Consider the following 22,187-nt stretch of genomic DNA (forward strand, 5'->3'; position numbering starts at 1 on the left):
TTTTGTCATTTTATATAAGAGTCACCATTTGAGGGCATGCCCTGGAAAAGGAGGACCTCTGAGCAAATCTACAGTGCTATATAAATAAAGCATGATGATAGTAGTAGTAATAATAATAATAATAATAAAAATGGAGGGCATACACTGAAAATGGAGGACCTCTGGGCGCCCTGTTCATAGTCCTGCTCAAAATAGAGGACATTTGGGAACTCTTCTTGGACAGAAGGCTCAAATGGAGGGCATGCCCTGGAAATGGAGGACCTCTGGGCGCCCTGTTCTTAATCCTGCTCAGAGGAGGGTGTTTTTGCATTCCTCCTTGGCAGGAGGTAAGCAAATTTCTCTCTGTAGGAGAAGCCATTGCAAGGAAAGAAACCAAGCAAAACACAAATAACCAGATACATTCCAAAAACATTGTATCACAAAGATAAAAATCCTCCCAAGACCTCCTTCTTCTATCTATACAGTACTATAGAAGAAGTATATATACTAAGTCTATAGAACTTCTATACTATAGAATCTATAGACTCAAATCAGACTGGATAAACCACAAAGGCCAGATCCATTACAGAGACATGGCAGGACTTCACCAAGTCCCAAAAAGTTTCTCAGAAGGGGCTCACACTTGTCCTAAAAATCTTGTCTCTTAACAGGACTTGATTCCTATAGGGTTATTATTATTATTTTTATGGGGTGATTTCTGAAAAAGTAGCTTGCTTTGCCTTTAAAGTCTCAATTTTAAGGAAGGGGATGTGTGGGAAAGGAGGGGGTGTCCGGGAAAAGGAGGACGCCTGGCCACTCTGCTCCAGACTAAGCTTTTGAAGATTGAAGTCTACTTCGAAAATGAGTAGGTCTCCCCCCATAAGGGATCTCCCTCCTTCCCCTTAATAAACCCACTCCTTTGCAACCCACTTTGCAAAAAAGGCCCCCTTCCTTCTCTTCTATGCTCCCAGGAGCCCCCAAAGCAGGGCTTCTCACCTGTTTTCTGGTTTTTCTTTCCTGCCCAGGCCTCCTCCTATCACTCCTGCCTTGCCTGGGGCCTGGGACATGTAGTCCTCCCCCTCCTCCTCCTCCTGAAAAGGCAGAGCAGAGAGGCTTCTGGGAAATGTAGTCCTCTGGGTGGTTGCTGCTGCTGCTTTGCCTGCCTCTGCTTTCCCAAAACAAGAGGCCTTTTGTGGAAAGTGAGGAGTCTAAGCAGGTCCCTGCAAACTGGGATCTTGCAGCAGTTTCCAAACTTGGGTCCTCTAACCCTCAGGGACTTCAACTCCAGCAAAAAAGGGGGACTCAAATGTCCTCCTAACCCCCCAAAGGAGGACAAGGCCCTGCCAAATAGAGGACCTGACCAAATAAAAGCCAAAAAAAAACCCCACTCCTGTAAATGTCTGGTTCTCAAGTCCAGCTCCAAATTGAGGACTTTTTTTGGGAATTCCTTCTGGGCAGAAAGTGGAAATGAAGGACATTCTACAATAAACAGCTTTAAAAATATTAATATCAATGGACATTCCTGCTTCTTGAGTCCTGCTGCAAATAGAGGACTTTTGGGGAATTCCTCCTGGGCAGAAGGTGGCAATGGAGGGCATGTCCTGGAAAAGGAGGACCCCTGGTCACCCTACCCATCCAGGGTGACCAGACAACCAAACATAAAGGAGGGCAAGGAGTCACAAAACTCCAGAAAAATGTTGAACTAAACTGACCAAATAAAAGCTAAAAACACTGGCATAAATGTAAATTCACGCTTCTTAGACCTGCTCAAAATGGTGGACCTTTTGGAATTCCTCCTGGACAGAAGGTAGAAATGGAGAACATGTCCTGGAAAAGGAGGAGGATCCCCCAATTATATTCTTGTAACTGGTTGACCGGCCGAACCCAAAGGGTGCTCAGCAATGGCTCCTTTTCTTCCTGGAGAGAAGTGACCAGTGGGGTCCCACAGGGCTCTGTCCTGGGCCCAGTGCTATTCAACATCTTTATCAATGACTTGGATGAAAGAACTGGGGGCATACTCATCAAATTTGCAGCCAAAATGACACCAAATTAGGAGGAATAGCTAATACTCCAGAGGACAGGATCAAAATTCAAAATGACCTGAATAGACTAGAAAGCTGGGCCAAAGCTAACAAAATGAACTTCAACACAGAGAAATGTAAGGTACTGCACTTAGGGCAGAAAAATGAAATGCATAGATATAGGATGGGTGACACCTGGCTTAAGGAGGCTACGTGTGAAAGGAATCTAGGAGTCAACATGAGTCAACAATGTGATGCGGCAGCTAAAAAGGCCAATGTAATTCTAGGCAGTGTCAATAGAAGTATAGTGTCTACATCAAGAGAGGTAATAGTGCCACTCTATTCTGCTTTGGTCAGGTCCCATCTGGAGTACTGTATCAAGTTCTGGGCACCACAATTCAAAAAGGATGTTGAGAAACTGGAACGTGTTCAAAAGAGGGCCACCAAAATGGTGAATGGCCAGCAGTTGTGGGGAATGTGGGGAGTTATAGTCCAACAACTTCAGGAGGCCTATAAAATTCCCATCCCAGTTTAAACTGCTGAACTCCACTTTTCAGCCAAAAATAAATAAACCCAAGACCAACTTGCAAATATCAGCATTAGTTCTTTTTAACAGCTGCATGAGATGGAAACATTTTACCATTTCCTAAAATTCATCATATGGTACAACAGAGACTTTCTCTTTAAAATAAAAAGTGAAGACAATGTATAAAACCTTTTTTCAATTTGAAATGCTTTTATTGATGATTGGAATATACATTAAATGTATTATTAATCATTAAATTGAAAAAAATGACATTACTCCAGACAGGCGATATTGAACCAGACATCACAGATTTTCCAGATCAGAAATATTCCAATATAATTATATCTGTAATTAGATATAAGCAAGTTGCTTATACAGTATACCCAGTCACCTCTCAAATGACCCAATATTTAATTACTTTATATTAACAATAACTGAATATTCAGAATATTTTTTCCACCTTAAGTGTTACAGATATCTTGCATGAGTAAAAGGCATAGCTTGGAAATGTTACCTTCTCAGACTACAACCTCCAGAATCCACTAGTGAGCATGGCTGACTGTAATTCAAGGGGCTCTGTTTGTTTGTTTATTTGTTTAATATCCCACCTTCTTCCCAAAATGGGATTCCCTTTTTAAAAGGAAGGTGTAAAACACCATCACAAAAAAATGGATTTTTCCAAGCAAAAAATGAAAGATGTGTTGATGTGTCAGAAATTAAGCGTTTGGTCTACCTACCTGGCCTAGAACCTCAATGTAGAAAATTGTTTTCTATGTTTTTTAGGGGGGGGGTACATTTATATACACTTACTGGGGCACAGGAACCCCATGAAAATAGAAAAACTTCAAATTAAAAAATATGTTTAGGTTTTTTTTTACCTGAGATCACCTCTCCAGGAATTTCTCGATTCTTCAGCACAACTCTATTGTCAACATCTGCCAGAAGCTGACCACAGAATTGCGCTGGAGGAGCTACAAATGCCTAGAGAAGTGTTCTCAAGATCCCCCAGTGTGACTTCTGGCAGATATTGACCACAGAGTTGCGCTGGAGAACCTAGAGGTTTATAGACAGAACATACTAATAAAATCCAGGAATAATCAAATCTGCAAAAGTCAAAGCTGTAAATGTGGAGGGACGACTGTAAATACATAGTAAAATTTATTTTACCAGTGTACCCTCCCCTAATTCATCAATTTTATCCAATGTGGTTTGATTAAAGCGTTCTTCTTTAAGCATTGTTTTTATTACACTTCTACCTTGCTTTTGCATTCAGTCTTGTGGTACATTCACAAATACGAGAATTTTAGTAGCCTGCTCAGTTTTCCTTTAAGCAAGCAAGTTGTACCTAAACCCAGTTGTTAGTCACAAGAGAAGTTCTATTGGATCCCTGGAAATTTAGTTAGCGAACACTTAACGTAAGTTCCATTTATCTAATAGGACTACTCTACTTCAGTCTGATAACTAGATTTAGACCATTATTTCTTCCAAAATGTTTCTAATTATTATATTTCTCCAATACTCTAATTTTGGTTATAAGAAGATTGGGTTTAGTCATTTAGAGTAGGATTGTCAAAGATAGTGGGAGTTACGCTAGTAATTATTTCAATGAATTGGCTGTAAATGTGACTAAAAGGTTGAGACTCCCTGGCATAAAATACTCCAGAATTGTCCACATGGGTGACTAAGGTAGTGATATCTTTGCTTTATGATGGTTCAGTGTATGTAAACTTTGTTTCATGCACAAAACTGTTTAAAATGGTATGTATAAAATTACATCCAGGCTATGTTTATAAGGTGTATATTAAACGTAAATTAATTTCATGTTTAGACTTAGGTCCCATCTCCAAGATAGGGATATTCCAAAATATGAAATATAAAACACTGGTCCTAAGCATTTCAGAAAAGGGAGACTCAACCTGTACCTTGCACTTCAGTACCAGTGGTTCATTTGTAATAGACAGTCAGCTGTTTCTATTCTATCTGAGAAATAGGATGAAACATTTCAATTTTCCTTCTTACTTACATAGAGATACCATTCAAAATGATTACCACAGAAAAAGTACAATATTTAAATATGAAACGTACGAGAGAATTCTTAAGAAATAGTTTGAAAGCTATAGAATTGATATTACATGACTCATTTTGTCATCTAAAACACTACAGTAGCCCCTACGTTTTCGTGGGGGATCCGTTCTGGACCCTCCCCTGTGAAAACGGAAAATCAACGGTATTCAAGTCCCATTGGCCTGAATGGTGGTGCACACTCCATTTTGTCCCCCTCCATCTGCCACCCACAAATGGGCGAGGGACACGAATTCGAAGCCTGCGAAAACAGAGGGGTGACTGTAATACAGTAATTCTCTTCTATATAATTTTATAAAATTTAACTGTACGTTGCTATCTGTTCTATTAACCTGATGGCAAGCAATCTTATTTGATGCAGCAATCTTAAACCCACTTACTAGAGACTAAGTTCAATGAACAGTAAATATGTATAGGAAACATGGCGAATCATACTATTATATCCGATAGTACTACTTTTTAGAATACTATTACACTCAAAAGTGAATGTCTGTTTCAATTCAGCAACCGTTATGCAGGGGATCAAAAATAATAAACTATCCCAATTAAATTATATCAATCACTAATTAAGTACTACAGGTCTCTCATTTTCTATCTCTTTCATCACTCATTGTAATTACTAAAGTACTGTAATTCTACTACAGAAAACAGTTATAGGACAAGGAACTCATTCCATATAAACCACCCAGGTGGCTTTTATCCAACATTTATTCACAAACAATGTACAGTATCAAAACACCAATCTTAGACAGGAAAACCCCCAAACAATTTTAGTAGGGATTGGGAGTCACGCAGCCCTCCAGACTTGGTTGGATTGCAACTCCCATAATCTCTAGCAAGCAAAACAAATGGTGACAAATCTCTGGAGTTGCAATACAACATTTGGCAGACCATGTTTTATGAATAAGTTCCTTGTGTTACATAACAGTATTAATAAAGCCTTTAACATTAGACACAGTCCCACCAAAGTCAAGCATTTTTTGAGTCCTGATGATTTGGACAGAAGTGTTAACAATTGTTTAAAACGCTACCACTGAACTTGCTGAGAAGAACCAGCTCAGTTTAAAAATACTGAGTAATTTGTACAACTGCAAATGTCAAAGATCAGGAACCAATGAAGTATTAAATTATATACATATCAGAGTATCGTGCTAAATACAGAGGCATAAAGTGGGTTTACACAGGGAATTATACATTAAGAGTGCAAACGCAGAGAAACAGAAACCTATAACTGGCACACATACAAATATAAATTTTAAAAAATAAACACACAGAAGAGATCAATGGCAAAATACTGGAACAGAGTTAAGCCAACAAACAATACTGAGTAAAACCTAGTACCAATTACAGATGGATCTAGTAGAGATGTAAAACTGAAGATCTGTCAGTGGCGACTAAGGAGTTTATCAGACAAGGGAAATTGGAAGTATAATCCAATGGCAATCCGAATGCGATCATGGGGTTTAATGTTATTGCGTGAAAGACTACCACTCGCAAATTCGGGGAATGGGAAGTCATTCCAAACACAATAATGGGGTTTCACGTTATTGCGTGATAGACTACCACATGCAATTTTGGGCAATGGCAAGCTATTTTCAGGCAATGGGAAGTCAGTTCGAACGCAATTTGAATTCACGTAAATTCGCTGAACTAGCGAATTCATGTGAATGCATTCTGACCCCACTTTCTTTTCATTCAAAATTAAGAGAAATTCCTCCTGTGTGATAAACTCCTAAGAAACTGAGAGGTTTGTAATAGTGTGTGCTCCTTCCTTCTGGGCTCTTCCAATGCCTATTTATTTATCACATTCACATTCATCCCTCTGCCCTGTTGCTTGAACTCATGGTTTCCTACTGGTCTAGCATCTATGTTGCCATTGAGTGTTTCCTACTGGTCTTCCCTCTAAACATGGTCAAATCTAGGTCTGCTTGACTTGAATCTGACTGCTACATCGTGTAATTTTAGACCAGGGGCTCTTGGTCTGTGGTTCATGGATGTGCTTTAAATCCATGAACCAGATTAAAAAAAAATACTTCCTTTGATGTTTTTCTTATTGTAGATTTTTTAAATATTATGGTGAATTGTAAAGTAAAAAAAATTGACTATTTTGACATTTTTATTGCTATTTTCTTTCATCCCAGATGAATCTATGAGGGAATTCCATTTACAATGCAATAAAATTAACATTATTCACAATTTTATGTGTAAATACCAATTAGCATTTTGGGGAGAAGGGGTCCATAGCTTTTATCAGATTCTCAAAGCATCTTTGTGACACACTGTCTGGGGATTAGGAAATTCATACTGATGTTAACCATGTTCATCTGCATCTAAGGAAGCAGATTGAAGGCTACAAAAGCTTATGCTCCCAACTTCTTTCTCAGTTAGTCTCGAAGGTGTTACAAGATCCCTCTGCATACTGATCCAGGCTAATATGGCTATGACTTTCAATTCATTAACCATTGTTGACACCAACCAGGCTTCCACCTAGAAAGTAAACTCGATAGACTACTAAATGAAAGGATTTGGGAGATAGTCCTGATCCAAAAATATTAATTTCGCGCTATGAAGCTCCAGTTTTGCTCTGTGTGGAAGAACAAGCTTGGAGGGCTTCCAATGCCAATGGAAATATTTGAGAATGTCAAAGGAGTCCTGGGCTGCATCTGCACTGCAGAAATAATCTGGTTTGACACCACTTTAACTGCTATGGCTCAATGCTATAGGATCCTAGGGATTGTAGTCTGTTGTAGTACCAGAGCACTGAGCCATAGCAATTACAGTGGTGTCAAACCAGATTGTTTCTGCAGTGTGGGCACAGCCATAGCGTTGTTAGTTGTGAATTTCTGCCCTTGTACATAGGAAAACAAGACTCAGAGGTAAAACTTAATTAGCCATACTAAAGACAGTACAGTGTACCTTGAATTGAGGCTTATGGTTGATGACTGTATGGTGAAGGCTGACAACCTGAAGTGTGTATTACACTTTATAATACTAGTATGAGACGCTCCTTCCACAGACAGTGGATTTTTGGTATTCTTTGGGGTTTGGTTCCAGGACCTCCCCATAGGTACCAAAATCCATGGATGTTGAAGTCCCATTAAATACAGTGGATATTAAAATTGCTTCCTTTATATAAAATGGCAAAATCAAGGTTTATTTTTGGAATGTTTATTTTTAAAAATATTTTTAAGCCATGAATCCTTGAATCCATGGATAAAGAATATGCAGATACAGAAGGCTGACTGTTATTAACTGGAGTGCTTGTATAGCATTTTTAAACTATACAAATTGAGACCTTTGCTAGAATCCAACCGCACTAAGGCTGGTCTCCACTTGTACAGTTTAAAAATGCTACACAAGGACAGGGCTTCAATATCAAAGATATGAAATGATGTCAGGCTGTGGTTTGAAAGCCTCTCTTCTCCAGTGGTGGGGAAAGTGCAGTCCACAGGTTGAACAGTCAGCCATTCATATCCACGGATTCTGCATCCACAGATTCAACCATCCCTCCCAATTCATGGGGCATCCATTCTGGACCTGCCCCCCAAATTGGAAATATTGTTGATATTCAAGCCCCATTGGTCATAATAGCAGTGCGCTTCCGCTGTTGCCACAAGCATGCACACCATTTTATCCCTCCCTGCTTGCTGTCTGCAAAGGACCAAAACTGCCGACTCCAAGTCCGCAAATGGGGAGGGACAAGTGTGTGTGTGTGTGTGTGTGTATCCTTAAATCCAAAAATCAAATCTTCATTTTGATATTTTACTATTTTATACTGTGGGATGTCACCATCCACCAGTTTTTCACCTGCAGATTTGAGCATCTGTGGACAAGCTCCTCTGTCACAAATATGGCATGTACATGGCACCATACTAGCGGCCATGCACACATTGCACAACTGGAACAACAGGATTTGTGGCACCATGTTTTTTCATATCTGCAGGGATCCAGAACAGATCCCCACAGGTATGAAGGTCCAACTCTATAAGGGGAACAATTTTACTGTACGGTTTTATTTTATACAACTTGAGCATCCACGGATTTTGGTACCCATGGGGGGGGGGAGAGTTTGAAACTAACTCCCAGTGGATACCAAGGGCCCACTATATGTGGACCACAAACTCAACCTTTCACCTCTACCCCCCAGAGGTAAAAATCATTATTTAGAACAAACATTAATGATTTTTGCTCCCCAAATGCCCTCTACAGTATAGGCATTTAATACGATATCAGTATAAATCTAATTTTAATTTTAATGAGGGAACATTGCAAATTAGCTTCTACAGTTATAAACTGGCATACATCTTATGACTTGGGTTTATACAGTCTTACCTAGTTTTACAGACACAGAATCACATACATAGTGTTTGAAAGTGTGTGTGTGTGTCTGTGTGTGTGTACGTACAAACACACACACACACACACACCTTTTAATATTAATAAGCATACAACAAAAGTGTCTTTCACTGCCATGCCAGTCAAATCAAACACCCTAATGCAAATGAAAAAACACCTTAAGGCCTCAGGTACTACTTTAGGTCCAATGCATTTTATTCAGGAATATTCAGGCACTTTAACTGCCATGGTTAAGTGCTATGGAATCCTGGGAATTGCAGTTTGTTGGGGCACCAGAGCTCTCTGAAAGACAAAACTACTAATCCCAGAATTCCATAGCAATGAGCCATGGCAGTTAAAGCGGTGTCAAACTGCATTTTTTTCCAGCAACTCCAGTGATGCAGTTTAGAAAATGCAGAGTCTGGATTTAATATTTGGTAACATTTGCTAACTTTGCTTATTTAAAAACACAGCAGTCAGTTCTGCTGCACAATCGTGTTCTGATGAGACCACTGTTGCTCTGATGAGACCTTAGCTGCTCCATTCCTCAACCAGACACTGAGAATCTAAAGCAAGAGAAGGGAGTTTGCAGACCTCCAGATGTTTCTGGGCTACAACTCTTATCTTTCTTTGCCACTGTTCATAATGGCTCAGCCTGATAAGGAGTCAAAAACACCTGGAGGCATGAACACATCTATCTACAATTAATTTCTTCCAATCTATGTTACATGAATATGAAGAGACATGAAAACATATAGAACTCAGGAACTAATTTGGAAAATACTTTCTCCTTGCCCCACCCTTCAATGCAAAGGTAATAACTTTTTTGGGAAATCTGCAAATCTGCCACATGGTTCAGCTTGAACTATGGAAAAGCCAGCCACGCAAGTGCCAATTGTCAACCATAAGGTCAAAATCAGGTTTTGCTATTCTACATTTTGCAACGGTTATTTTAAAGAAAATGTTCTTAGAGGTGAAGAATGTACAAACAAATGTGTGTTCTGCTTGTTTCTTTGATAAAATCAGAGAAGTGTCCGAACCATGCTGAAAGAAAAAGGAGAGATGAACCAGGTATGCCTTGCTTGTATACGGCTGTTAAATTGTGAGCCTAGACTCACACCTCAGATGAAGAACTGTACCTTCATTTGAAATGCCTTGTCTTCACCATCAGGTATTGTGGAATATCTAAAGTGGGAAGATGAGTTCGAGTCAAGAAAAATTTGCTCTTTAGAGGTTACTGTATTAAATTTGAATTATTCAGAATGTTTTTCCCCTGGGCCAATTATTTGATACCGAATAAAGTTTCCTTTTTTTACAAAACTTTGATCACCCTTGAGGCGTTCAAGGGATTTGGTTCTTGCGTGAACTCTGTAGTGTACCCGAAGGTGTGAGTGTCGAGCAAAACACTTCCCACACTCCAAGCATTCATAGGGTTTCTCCCCTGTGTGGACTCTCTGATGTTTCACAAGGTTTGAGAGCTGAGCAAAACATTTCTCACACTCCACGCACTTGTATGGTTTTTCTCCTGTGTGGACTCTTTGATGGCTCACGAGGGCTGAACGTTGAGCAAAACATTTTCCGCACTCCTGGCATTTGTGTGGCTTCTCTCCTGTGTGGACTCGCTGGTGGTTCACAACATCTGAATGTATTGCAAAGCATTTTCCACACTCCTGGCATTTGTAGGGTCTCTCTCCTGTGTGGATTCGCCGGTGTTTCACCAAATCTGATTGCTGAGCAAAACACTTCCCACACTTCAAGCATTTGTAAGGTTTCTCTCCTGTATGAACCCTCTGGTGATTCACTAGGTTTGACTGGTGAGCAAAACGTTTCCCACATTCCTGACATTTATAGGGTTTTTCTCCAGTGTGGACTCTCTGATGGTTCACGAGGACTGACTGACGAGCAAAGCACTTGGCACACTCCAAACATTTATAAGGTTTTTCGCCCGTATGAACTCTTTGGTGGTTTATGAGCACTGAGTGACGGGCAAAACATTTCTCACACTCCAAACATTTGTAAGGTTTTTCCCCTGTGTGGACTCTTAGGTGTCTGACAAGCTGTGATCTCTGGGTAAAGCATTTCACACATTCCAGACACTTATAAGGTTTTTCTCCTGTGTGGATTCTGTGGTGATTCACAAGGACTGACTGTCGGGAAAAACATTTTCCACACTCAAGGCACTTGAAGGGCCTCTCCCCGGTATGGACTCGCTGGTGCTTCACAAGCTCAGAGTGATGAACGAAATACTTTGCACACTCCAAGCACTTGAAAGGTTTCTCTCCCATGTGAATTATTCTGTGCATGACAAGGTCTGACTTCTGAGCAAAACATTTTCCACACTTACGACACACGTTCTTCTTCCTCAAGACGCCTGCGAGGGATAAAAGACAAAACACTGACAGGACTGACTCATGACCTTAGAAGAGAAAGCATGTAGGCTGTACCTCCACTGCAGAAATAATGCAGTTTGATGCCACTTTAACTGCCATGGCTCAGTGTTATGTAATTCTGGGATTCGCAGTTTGGTGAGATATTTAGCCTTCTCTGTCAGAGAGCTCTGGTGCCACAACAATCTACAAACCTCAGAATTCCATAGCACTGAGCCATGGCAGTTAAAGTGATGTCAAACTGCATTATTTCTGCATTGCAGATGCAGCCTCAGAAAGTAGCTGTATGTTTCTTAATAGATCGGGAACAGCAGCAGGACAGCTACTGCCTCTATTACTGCGTTAAGCTCCAGAGCAACATATTTACTGCTGTTATACTCTTGGATTAGTTGTGGTTTTTATTCCAATGTTGTTACTTCAGAAAACATATGGATAACTGTTGTTAATCTGTGATGTATTAAATAACGTTTATCCTTGACATATTAAGTGTGGTTGGGGAGGATCATGTTAAGGGCTTTGGGTCCATTTTGTTGGTATTTTTTTTTGGTAAATTAACAAAAAATAAAACAAGGAATAATGTAAAAAAGAAAGGGTCTTACTAATGTAAAGTAACATATGACCCTAAAATAAAAAAGGAGTTATTTTGAAAAAGTCATGCCCAGTGCATAAAATTTTACTCTAAAAATGTTTTAAGCTCTGGTCCAGCTCATGGATGCCTCAGACATTATTGTTTAGAACAGGATGCTGGACTGGGTAGGCCTTTGATTTAATATGGCATGACTCTTTTGTTCTTATGAAACAATGTGAAATGAGGAGAGATACAGTAGTACAACAACGCTGCTGCTAACACTTCACCAAATTTACCTTCACTTGATAATTAAACTAAATTTTTCACAAACGGGGTTCTATCCTGCTTCTGTTTGTAATTTGAAATGATTTTAATTACTACATTGTTCGTTTTTTGTGGGTTTTTCGGGCTATATGGCTATGTTGTAGAAGAGTTTATTCCTGAAGTTTCGCTGGCATCTGTGACTGGCATCTTCAGTGTAGTTTTCTTTGAAGATGCCAGCCACAGATGCTGGCAAAATGTCAGGAACAAACTCTTCTAGAGCATGGCCACATAGCCTGAAAAACCCACAAAACACTATGGATGCTGGCCTTTGAACATAAAATGGTGATGGCGGGAAGCCCTTCTCAGTGTTGGGATGGTTGTGTTTTTTTGGCAAGAAGTACATCTGCATGATGACTGAGACCCATAGTTTCCTAACTATCAATGGCAAGACAGCACATTTGAAAATTCCCAGAAGATTATTTCCCTGATGTTGTGCCCCAATCCCTCACCTGAGTGGTTGTTACTGAAGACTCGAGAATCTGGCAACCATGGGTCTTTTCCTTGTTCCAGACGAGAGATCAGGTTAGGCTTGCAAACTGGAAATCCTTGAGAGAAAACAAAATATAAACTCATCCTCTTGAGAATATAAAGGACTGTCGAAAAGCACAGGCTGGTAGCTATACTTAGCATTTTCAGCTTTACTGGGGGGGGCGGGGGGGGGAAGGAAGCAGTTGTCTTACCCAATGAGGCCACATTTTCATAATTCTCCATCATGACTTCTTTATACAAGGCCTTCTGATCTGGGTTCAACAGAGTCCCCTGTCCTTCTGTGAAATATACAGCCACATCTTTGAAAGTTACTGGCCTCTGAAAGAAATAATAGTTGCAGCTCAGCCTCTTCTACCTCAATAACCCTCTGAAGGTGCATCTACACTGTAGGAATAATGCAGTAAGGCACCACTTTAAGTCTTGTAGCTCCATCCTAAAGCTACTGGGATTTGTAGTTTGGAAGGTCTTTCGCCTTCTCTGCCCAAGAGAGCTGGGGCCTCACAAAACTAGAAATCCCAGGTTTCCATAGGATGGAGCCATGGCAGTTAAAGAGCTAGTCTACACAATTAAAATCTTCTACATTCTAGTTGAACACAGTGTGACCTAGAAATTTGCAGGAGTTCGGGCTTTTTGTAAGGGAGGGATGTCTAAAACTCTGGAGAAAAAGGCTTTGTGGTTTTTGCCAGTGTATCTCAGGAAATCTGCAGAAATGCCCACTATTGCACTTGTGGCGGTCTGTCTACTTCACTTTAATTTGGATGGCTGTGCATTTTTAGCAGAGGGAAGGTGAATAGATCTGAATAGATGCAAACTTGCACAACAAAGTGAAAACATGTGAAGTCAAAGACTTTCACAGTCTGCATCCATAGTTTTTTGTGGGTTTTTCGGGCTATGTGGATGTGTTCTGGAAGATGCCAGCCACAGATGCTGGCGAAGTGTCAGGAATAAACCTTCCAGAACACAATCACATAGCCCAAAAAACCCACAAAAAGCTAAAAAGTGAAAACAATTAACCATCAATGAGAATGTGTGAAAACTTACAGCAATGTACAGAATACATGTACGTGTTTCCAACTTATGGCAACTAAATCATGGGGTTTTCTGGACAAGATTTCTTCAGAGTAGGTTTGCCATTGCCATCCTCTGAGGCTGAGAGAGTGTCACAAGGTCACCCAGTGGGTTTCCATGGCCCATCTGGGAATTGAACCCTGGTCTCCAGAGGTGTAGTTCAATGTTCAAACCTATACACCACACTGGCTCTCCTTGGTGGTGCCAAACTGCATTATTTCTGCTGTGCAGATGCACCCTATGTCTCTCAATGCAGAATTGTGACCCTTTACTTTCCAGTGCTCTAAAATGATTACATCAGTCTTCATTTTGAGCCATGGACAGGGAATACTAGTCCATCCTTCAGTGGTGAGGAGTATGAAAAGAATAAATATTAATGATTAGTTTTTTCACTTGGGAAGAAGGTTTTGAATGCGCCCCTCACACTTTTTGTATTTTCCTACCTGAGCTGGTTCAACTGCATCCCTTTGCCATCCTCTGGAAAGAGGGGAATAATCAGCCACAAACATGGCCCTCATTCTGTATTCTGAAAAGGCAAAAAGGAAGATAAGTACTTTTTTAAAAAAATAATAATATTCTATTAACTTATTAAAACCAAGACAAAGGCATTAAATAAACATTACAACGTAACAACAACCATCTAATAGATAAATCCACATGACAAACATGACATATTACAGGGGTAGGCAATCTTTTTGAGCCAGGGGCCGGGTTGCTGTCCCTCAGACAACTGGGGGGCCGAAGCCAAAAAATAAATAATTAAATAATTTTTTTAAAAAATTAAATATATAAATAAACCAGGACAAATGTAGGACAAAATTTTCAAATGGAAGACACTTTTTTTAAAAAAATGGAGGACACGCGAAAAAATTTGCTGATTTTTTAAAAAATGTTAATATAAATGCATGTTTCTGAGGCTTCTATAGACAGTTGCCCCCCAAAGGCCCCGGCGGCAATCGGTGGCAGGACCGGGCTGGGGCCGGTCCCAAGGCCTCGCTGGGCCGCATCCGGCCCGCGGGCCGCAGGTTGCCTACCCCTGACATATTACTTTGCATAACATCACAAAAAAACCCATGAAATAACTTCCTAAACTTATACCTAACTTATATGACATTATAACTAAATCCTTTCATCCATTTGTCCACTATCCCCAACCTAAAAAAAGGAAGATAATTTCACACAAAATACCACCACCAATAGCAAAAATCCTCAAACGTTCAATATTATATTGGATTTTCTGAAGTGAAAAGCATGTTGGAACAAGGTAATGTAGCAGGATTGTTCACAAAACAGCTGCTGAGAAAGTGTAAGCTACCATAAGATCAATATATATCATAGGATAGTGGTTTGTTGTTGTTGCGTGCCTTCAAGTCGTTTCCAACTTATGGTGATCCTAAAAGGAATCTATCACAGTTTTTTCTTGGCAAATTTCTTCAGATTAGAGGGGGTTTGCCATTACCATCCTCTGAGGCTGAAAGTGTGTGACTTAACCAAGGTCACCCAGTGGGTTTACATGGCTGAGCCAGGATTCGAACCCAGCTGTCCAGAGTCATAGTCCAACACTCAAACCATGCTTGCTCTCTAGGATAACGGGGTTCCTATCTAAATAAGTTCTACTCAGAATAAAAAAAATACAGACCTTGATTCCTTACAAAAACTGGAATAGATTGCCATTTACATATGGGAGAACCAATGTAGTTATGGCGAATGAAAGCTATCTGGACAGCCCAGATAGGCAACAGTCACAGGCATATCTCTGCTAACTAAAGGATGCATCTGCACTGTAGAAATAATGCTGTTTGATACCATTTGAACTGCCATGGCTCTAACCTACAGAATTCTGGGATTTGGAGATGGGCCCCAGGATTCACCACTTCAAGTGGTGTCAAATTAAATTATTTAGTCATGCCCAAAATGGTGGACGTTAGACAGGGTACCATGGCTCCATCCTACACAATCCTTGTGACTAAGGAGATTATCACATGAGGGACGCGCTGTCCCTGTCCCATCATTGTCCCATCCTTTCCACATGATTGCAGAAAGGACTTTCACACTGCGTTCACACTTATCCCAGCCAGGAAGCATGAATGATAACAATGGCGCAAAACACTTTCAGATGAAGTTGCACCAATCCTGTCATTAATCTGTCATTAGTATAGTACATAGAGGTACTGTCAATAGCCCACCCTCCTAATAAAACTGCCAAATTCTTTCTTTAAAAATCTCTCAGTGACCATCATTACATAGTGTTGGAGAAAAGAGTTTAGCTATGGAGGAGCAGCAAAATGAGAGATTTACATCCCTAAATAAGAATTTTGTCTTCGCAAGTGATGCTTTCCTTCAGCCCCCAAATTTCTAGCAATACACAGAATAATAAAATACCAAAAAGCATCCACACCAAGAATTCTTACATTTGTTGTGTTCACGTTCCCATGTTAACTTGGCCTGCAACTTTTCTTTTGATTCCTAAACTCTATTTCTAAATGACCAACTAAAGTTTTTAAGTTACTGCAAGGTTAGAAATTTCAGGACAGAAAGAAACATTCATGGGAGGGGGCATTCTTATTTGGAGGGGCAACACCTTGCATACATTAATTGTGCCAACAAAATCCAAATAACAAGAATCAGTTAAAAGGAAAATTAGTGTTCCAGATGTGTCTTTCTATCCACATACTTCAGTTTCTGAATACTCTTTTAAAAAGACAACGAAGAGTGAAACTATGAAGCTAAGGAGGCAAAAATTATGTTGATCGTGGCTGCCGCTACACAGCAGAATTAATGCACTTTGATACCGCTTTCATTGTCATGGCTCAATGCTATGGCATTCTGGTAATTTGTAGTTTGGTGAGATATTTAGCTTTCTCCATCAGAGAGCTCTGCTGCCACAGGAAACTACTGTACTACTGTTACCCGCCTCGATCCTCAAAATGGAAGAGGTGGGTTATAAATAAATATTTATTATTATTTATTATTATATATGAAGGTTGAATTTCCCTTATTCTAAATGCTTGGGAACAAAAGGGTTTTGAATTTTGGAATATTTACATGTATATTGTGACACCTTGGAGGTGGGACCCAAGTCTAAACATGAAAGGCATTTATGTTTATAGCCTGAAGGTAATTTTATGCAAAATAATCTTAATAATTTTGTGTGTGAAATGACATTTTTGTACACTGAACCATCAGAAATCAAAATTAAAATCAGGACAAGATTATATCTTTATGTAATTTAAAGAGGAAGGGATTGCTCAGACTTTGGTCTTCAACATATTTTGGACTTTAGTTCTCCAGATCCCCAAACTTTAGCCAAGATTATTAGGGAATATGGTAGCAGAAGTCCAAAATATCTGGAGGACCACTTTAGGATTTCAGAATGTTCTGCCTGATTAAGAATCCTGTAGACCTCAAAGACTTGCCCTTTTCAATGATTGACTTGAGGCTGCACAATAAAATTATTACTTTACTACAATGTTTGATATAAATAAGATCTGCATCTTTTCAAACATGGTGAAACAGCTAGAATGAGAAAATGGTCATTTCTTTTCCTGGAGTTGTTTATGAATTTTTTTAAACACATCAGTTTTGTATATTAAAAAAAATTATGGTATTAACAGTGGCTTAAACCTAACACCAGTGTGGTGTAGTGGTTTGAAGTGGTGGATTATGACCCTCGAGATCAGGGTTCAATTCCCCATTCAGCCATGAAATCCATTGAGTGACCTTGGGCAAGTCACACACTCTCAGCTGCAGAAAACCACAAGATAGGTTTGCCTTAGGTTCAAAAACAACTTAAAGGCACATAACAAAAACAGCAGCAGCAGCAGCAACAACAATTGCCTGGTCTCCAACTTAAACATGGCTCTTTGATTTCAATCATTACACATTGTTGACCCACATGAAAAATAGGGTGGGCCTTGGTATCTGCTGGGGTTTGGTGCCAGGATGCCACCCCTCCTTCCATGGATACAAAAATCCGTGGACGGTCAAGTTCCATTAAATACAATAGCATACTAAAATGGTGAGCCATATATATGTGTGTATTATATGTGTGTGTGTGTGTGTGTGTGTATAAAATGTATATAAAATATAAAATGTATATTAAAAAAGTATAACACTTATTATACTTTAATGTAGGTAATATACTTCAACTCATACAAAAAAAGGAACCATCTCCCTGGTGAAAGGCAAGAGCATAATCTGTCCTGGAAGCACAGACCCCTTCTACTCTCTCATTTGTGTTGAACACAAACAGTGATGCCTACATGAATTTTGTAAGTTCCTTGGCATCATTTTCCTTTGCTTCATCTTTTACATCCTTTAGATGCCCCTAAATTTTACCCTTGACTTATCCATGGGTCATATCAAAATCCATAATTTTGACTCCAAAACCTGCTCTCGACTTATACATGAGGCTGACTTATACTCAAGTATATATGGTAACCGCTGCAAAGAGAGGCGGTTTTGCTCATATGTGGATCTTGGATGTTTGTTGATTATTCTTTTCTTTTTAAAAAAATATCTTTACTATAATCATTAAAATTACTATACACACAAACATATACAGTATATTCGGTTGTCCCGCCTTTCTTGCGGATTTGAGGTCTGTGGTCTCAAATATTCATGGAGGGGTGACCCCCATTATTTTTAATGGGGCACGCTCCTGTGGCATGCACCCCGCATGAGTATACGTGAGTCTCCGTTTTCGTGGGGAGGTCTGGATCGGATCCCCTGCAAAAAACGGAGGGTCAACTGTATAGAGAAAGAGATTACATCTGTACCATTCTTTTTGAGTCACTCAGTATACAACTAAAAATGAACATTAGAATCGTACAAGCCATTATATTTGCCACTATCATGTATGGATACGAGAGCTGGACAGTTGAGAAAACGCACAAAAAGAAAATAAATTCTTTTAAGATGTAGTGCTGGAGAAGAGTGCTGAAACCACCATGGTCAGCCAAAAGAACAAATAAATGGCCCCTAGAACAGATCAAGCAGGAAAGATGACTAAACTGAGGCTGTTGCATTTTGGCCACATCATGAGAACATTATTCATTGGAAAAGACAATAATGCTAGGAAAGATGGAAGGAAGTAGAGAAGAAGACCACATGCTACATGGATGGACTGAATTAAGGATAGGGAGTCTTGGAGATAATTTTTTGTGGGTTTTTCGGGCTATGTGGCTGTGTTCTGGAAGAGTTTATTGCTGACGGTTCGCCACTATCTGTGGCTAGCATCTCCAGAAAAGAAGCTTTGTCTGAAGACGCCAGCCACAGATGCTGGCAAAACGTCAGGAATAAACTCTTCCAGAACACGGCCACATTGCCCAAAAAAACCCAAAAACTGTGGATGCTGACCATGAAAGCCTTCAACTTCAGTCTTGGAGATGTCTCATCCACAGGATCGCCATGAGTTGGGATCAACTGGAGAGTGGTTAAGAACAACAACAACAACAACATATTATAATATAACACACACACACACACATATATATATATATAACATATATTTATACCAAGTAGAATATATATATACACACACATTCAAGAACATGGATATATTTATTCTTCTTGCCAACAAAGTATTAGGCAAATAAGGTATGTACTTACATACATATATACATACCTTATCTATACAAGCTTATTATTGCTACCCTTCCTGTAGTACATATATACACTGTATGATGATCGTACACTAAATGCACTTATAATTTGGTCAAACCAAAGAGGCAGGATTGATTCCTGATTTGGTTTGCTTTTTTTCCAGGCTGTATGGACCAACTTCTTCTGCTGCTTTTCTTTTGGCCTTACAGGCCTGGACAGCTACCTTTACTGTATTAAGTATTAGTAATAATAATAACATTATCCATTCTTCTTATCTCACCCTAGATTTTATTTTTCCTGGATTTTCTATTCTAACCATCCTAATGGGGAGGAAAGGAAGAGGTGGAAAGGAAACAAAGGGAACTCCTCCAAAGGACAGCCTCTCTCCCTCCTCCCTTCCTGGCTTGAGTATCAAATATGCCAGGCAGAGGTGGCACCCCATCCAGGGGGAAGGCAGCCCTCTTTCTCTCTCTCTGATTCCCTCCCTCCTTCAACCCAAGGAGGCCAGATCCTGCCTCCATCCCTCACCAGCATTGGCAAAAGGTGCAGGTCCTCCTCCTCCTCCTCCTCTTGCTGCTGCTGCAATGCTTCAACGTGGCTCCCTCACCCAGCAGGAGGCACCCCCCTTTTTCCTCTCTTTTTCTCCATCCAACTCAGCCAGATTTCTGGCTATAAAGGATTTTAGAGAGCCATCTAGCTGTTGGGATTTGGAGTCTTCCTTCTCAGTCCTGCAAAAAATACTCCAAACACAAGGGATCCTGGGAGTTGTAGTCCCCCCCTTCTCCACCATGGCCCCTGCTAGAAAGGGTTTTTTTTAAAGGCTGTGAGAGCATGCCATTTAAAGAAAAAATTAAAGCAACATCATCTGGGAGTCCAGGTCTCATGTGATCTTGCTTGCTCTTGCTGGAGTTCAGGCTGTTGGTCTGGAAAATCAGACTCTGCAGAGGGATCTGGCAGCACCATTCAGACTAACTGGAAGAGAGAAGCTGCTCAGTTATTTGTATTGTATTGTATTATATAAATAACTGAGCAACGTCTCTCTTTCAGCTCGTTTCAATGGTGCTGCAAGGTCCCTTTGCATCCCTTTCCAGACTAAGTCTGAACTCCAACTATATATACATTAGAATATTATGTATATATTATATATATAATACAATATATACTATTGTTTTATATATATAATGCACATATAATATTATATACTATTAATTATATTAATATTATATATATATATCATATATACATTATATATATACATAATTTACACATTACATATATAATATATTAATAGTATATATATATATATATATTATATGTATGCATACATATGTATATATAATATATAGTATTTTATATATAATGTTAATATAATTATATATATATACATTATATATTAATATTATATATATATAATATTATATTGTTATATATATATATATGTGTGTGTGTGTGTGTGTGTGTATACTGAGCAACTTCTCTCTTTCAGTTAGTTTCAATGGTGCTGCAATATCCCTCTGTATAGTCTGATTTTCCAGACTAATAGTCTGAACTCTAACAAGAACAAGGAATATATTATACATATTATATATACATATATACATATACAATATTAATATTAGTTGTTTCAGTGTCAAAGGTGCTGCAAGATCTCATTGCATACCTGTTGTTATTGTTGTGTGCCTTCCAATAGTTTCAGTAGGTATTCTTTATTCCCTGGTTGTGTGACAAGCAAAAGATGCTGAAATCTCTTCTGTAAAACCACTAGAGATACAGGAGCCCTCTCCACTTTTCAATCTCAAAACCTTTATTATGACTTGAATAAAAGGATTCTTAACCTGGAGTCCATGGATTTCAGGGCATCGGTGAATTTGGATAAGGAAAAATTACATCTTTGTTCTCACTAGCCTCTCTGAAAAGTAGCATTATTCTGAGTTTACATGATGATGATAGGAAATGGGACCCAGTGTGCCGTGGCGGTCTGAACATTGGACGACGACTCTGGAAGACCAGGATTCGAATCCCAGCTTGACCATGGAAACTCCCTGGGTGAATCAGGGCAAGTCACACTCTCTCAGCCTCAGAGGGTGGCACTGGCAAACCTCCTCTGAATAAATCTTGCCAAGGAAACTTTGTGATAGGTCTACCTTAGGGTCATCAGAAGTAAAAAATGATTTGAAGACACACAACACACAGACACAAGGTCCACAAGCTTCACCAAAGTGTCAAAAGTGCCATGGCCCCCAAAAGATTGAGAATCTCTGCTCTAGAAAATCTCCATTATCTGGAATTCTGAAACCCAAAATGTTTCAAAATCCAAAATTGTCCACTTTTGCTTCCTGATGGTTCAACGTATGTAAACTTTTGTTTCATGAACAAAAATATTAAAAAAAAATTCTATAAAATTACCTTCATTAGGCCGAGTGTACGTGAAATATAAATGAATTTTATTTATTGATTTATTCAGTTCATTTCTATGCTGCCTTTTTCCCAGAAAGGGACCCAAGGTGGCACACAAATAAAACCATTTATTACAATGTAATTTTTTAAAAATAAAAAACGCAATGAAAAACAACTAGCTAAAATGGTATAAAATTATATAAATACACAAAAGTTATCTCCAAGGTAACTCATTATGTCCCAAGTTCTTTCCAGATTTTATTTAAATAAAGGAAAAGGCAGACTCCAGCCAGATTCTTTATACAGGGAAATATATTTAAAGGGTAATACAGTACTAATTTAAGTACAGTATTCCATAATGCAAATGCAGGTGTGTCAATATCCAATAAATAAATAAATAAATAAAA

At 39.2% G+C, this 22,187-nt stretch overlaps 1 protein-coding gene across 1 annotated transcript in view; it reads right to left on the bottom strand.

Moving 5' to 3' along the window:
• Positions 1–14,423, bottom strand: part of LOC121923814 (zinc finger protein 420-like) — a 28,054-nt gene extending 13,631 nt beyond the window's left edge. Inside the window, exons 1-5 of the mRNA XM_042454614.1 lie at positions 14,223–14,423; positions 12,903–13,029; positions 12,672–12,767; positions 10,209–11,314; positions 976–1,070 (exon numbers count right to left, since the gene is read on the bottom strand). Coding sequence (XP_042310548.1) covers positions 976–1,070; positions 10,209–11,314; positions 12,672–12,767; positions 12,903–13,029; positions 14,223–14,297 — 1,499 coding nt within the window. The 5' untranslated portion in view covers positions 14,298–14,423. The remainder of the gene's footprint in view (positions 1–975; positions 1,071–10,208; positions 11,315–12,671; positions 12,768–12,902; positions 13,030–14,222) is intronic.
• Positions 14,424–22,187: the final 7,764 nt, after the last annotated feature.

Source organism: Sceloporus undulatus, chromosome 2 (genome assembly GCF_019175285.1).
Source record: "Sceloporus undulatus isolate JIND9_A2432 ecotype Alabama chromosome 2, SceUnd_v1.1, whole genome shotgun sequence".
In the NCBI taxonomy this organism is placed as follows: Eukaryota; Metazoa; Chordata; class Lepidosauria; order Squamata; family Phrynosomatidae; genus Sceloporus; species Sceloporus undulatus.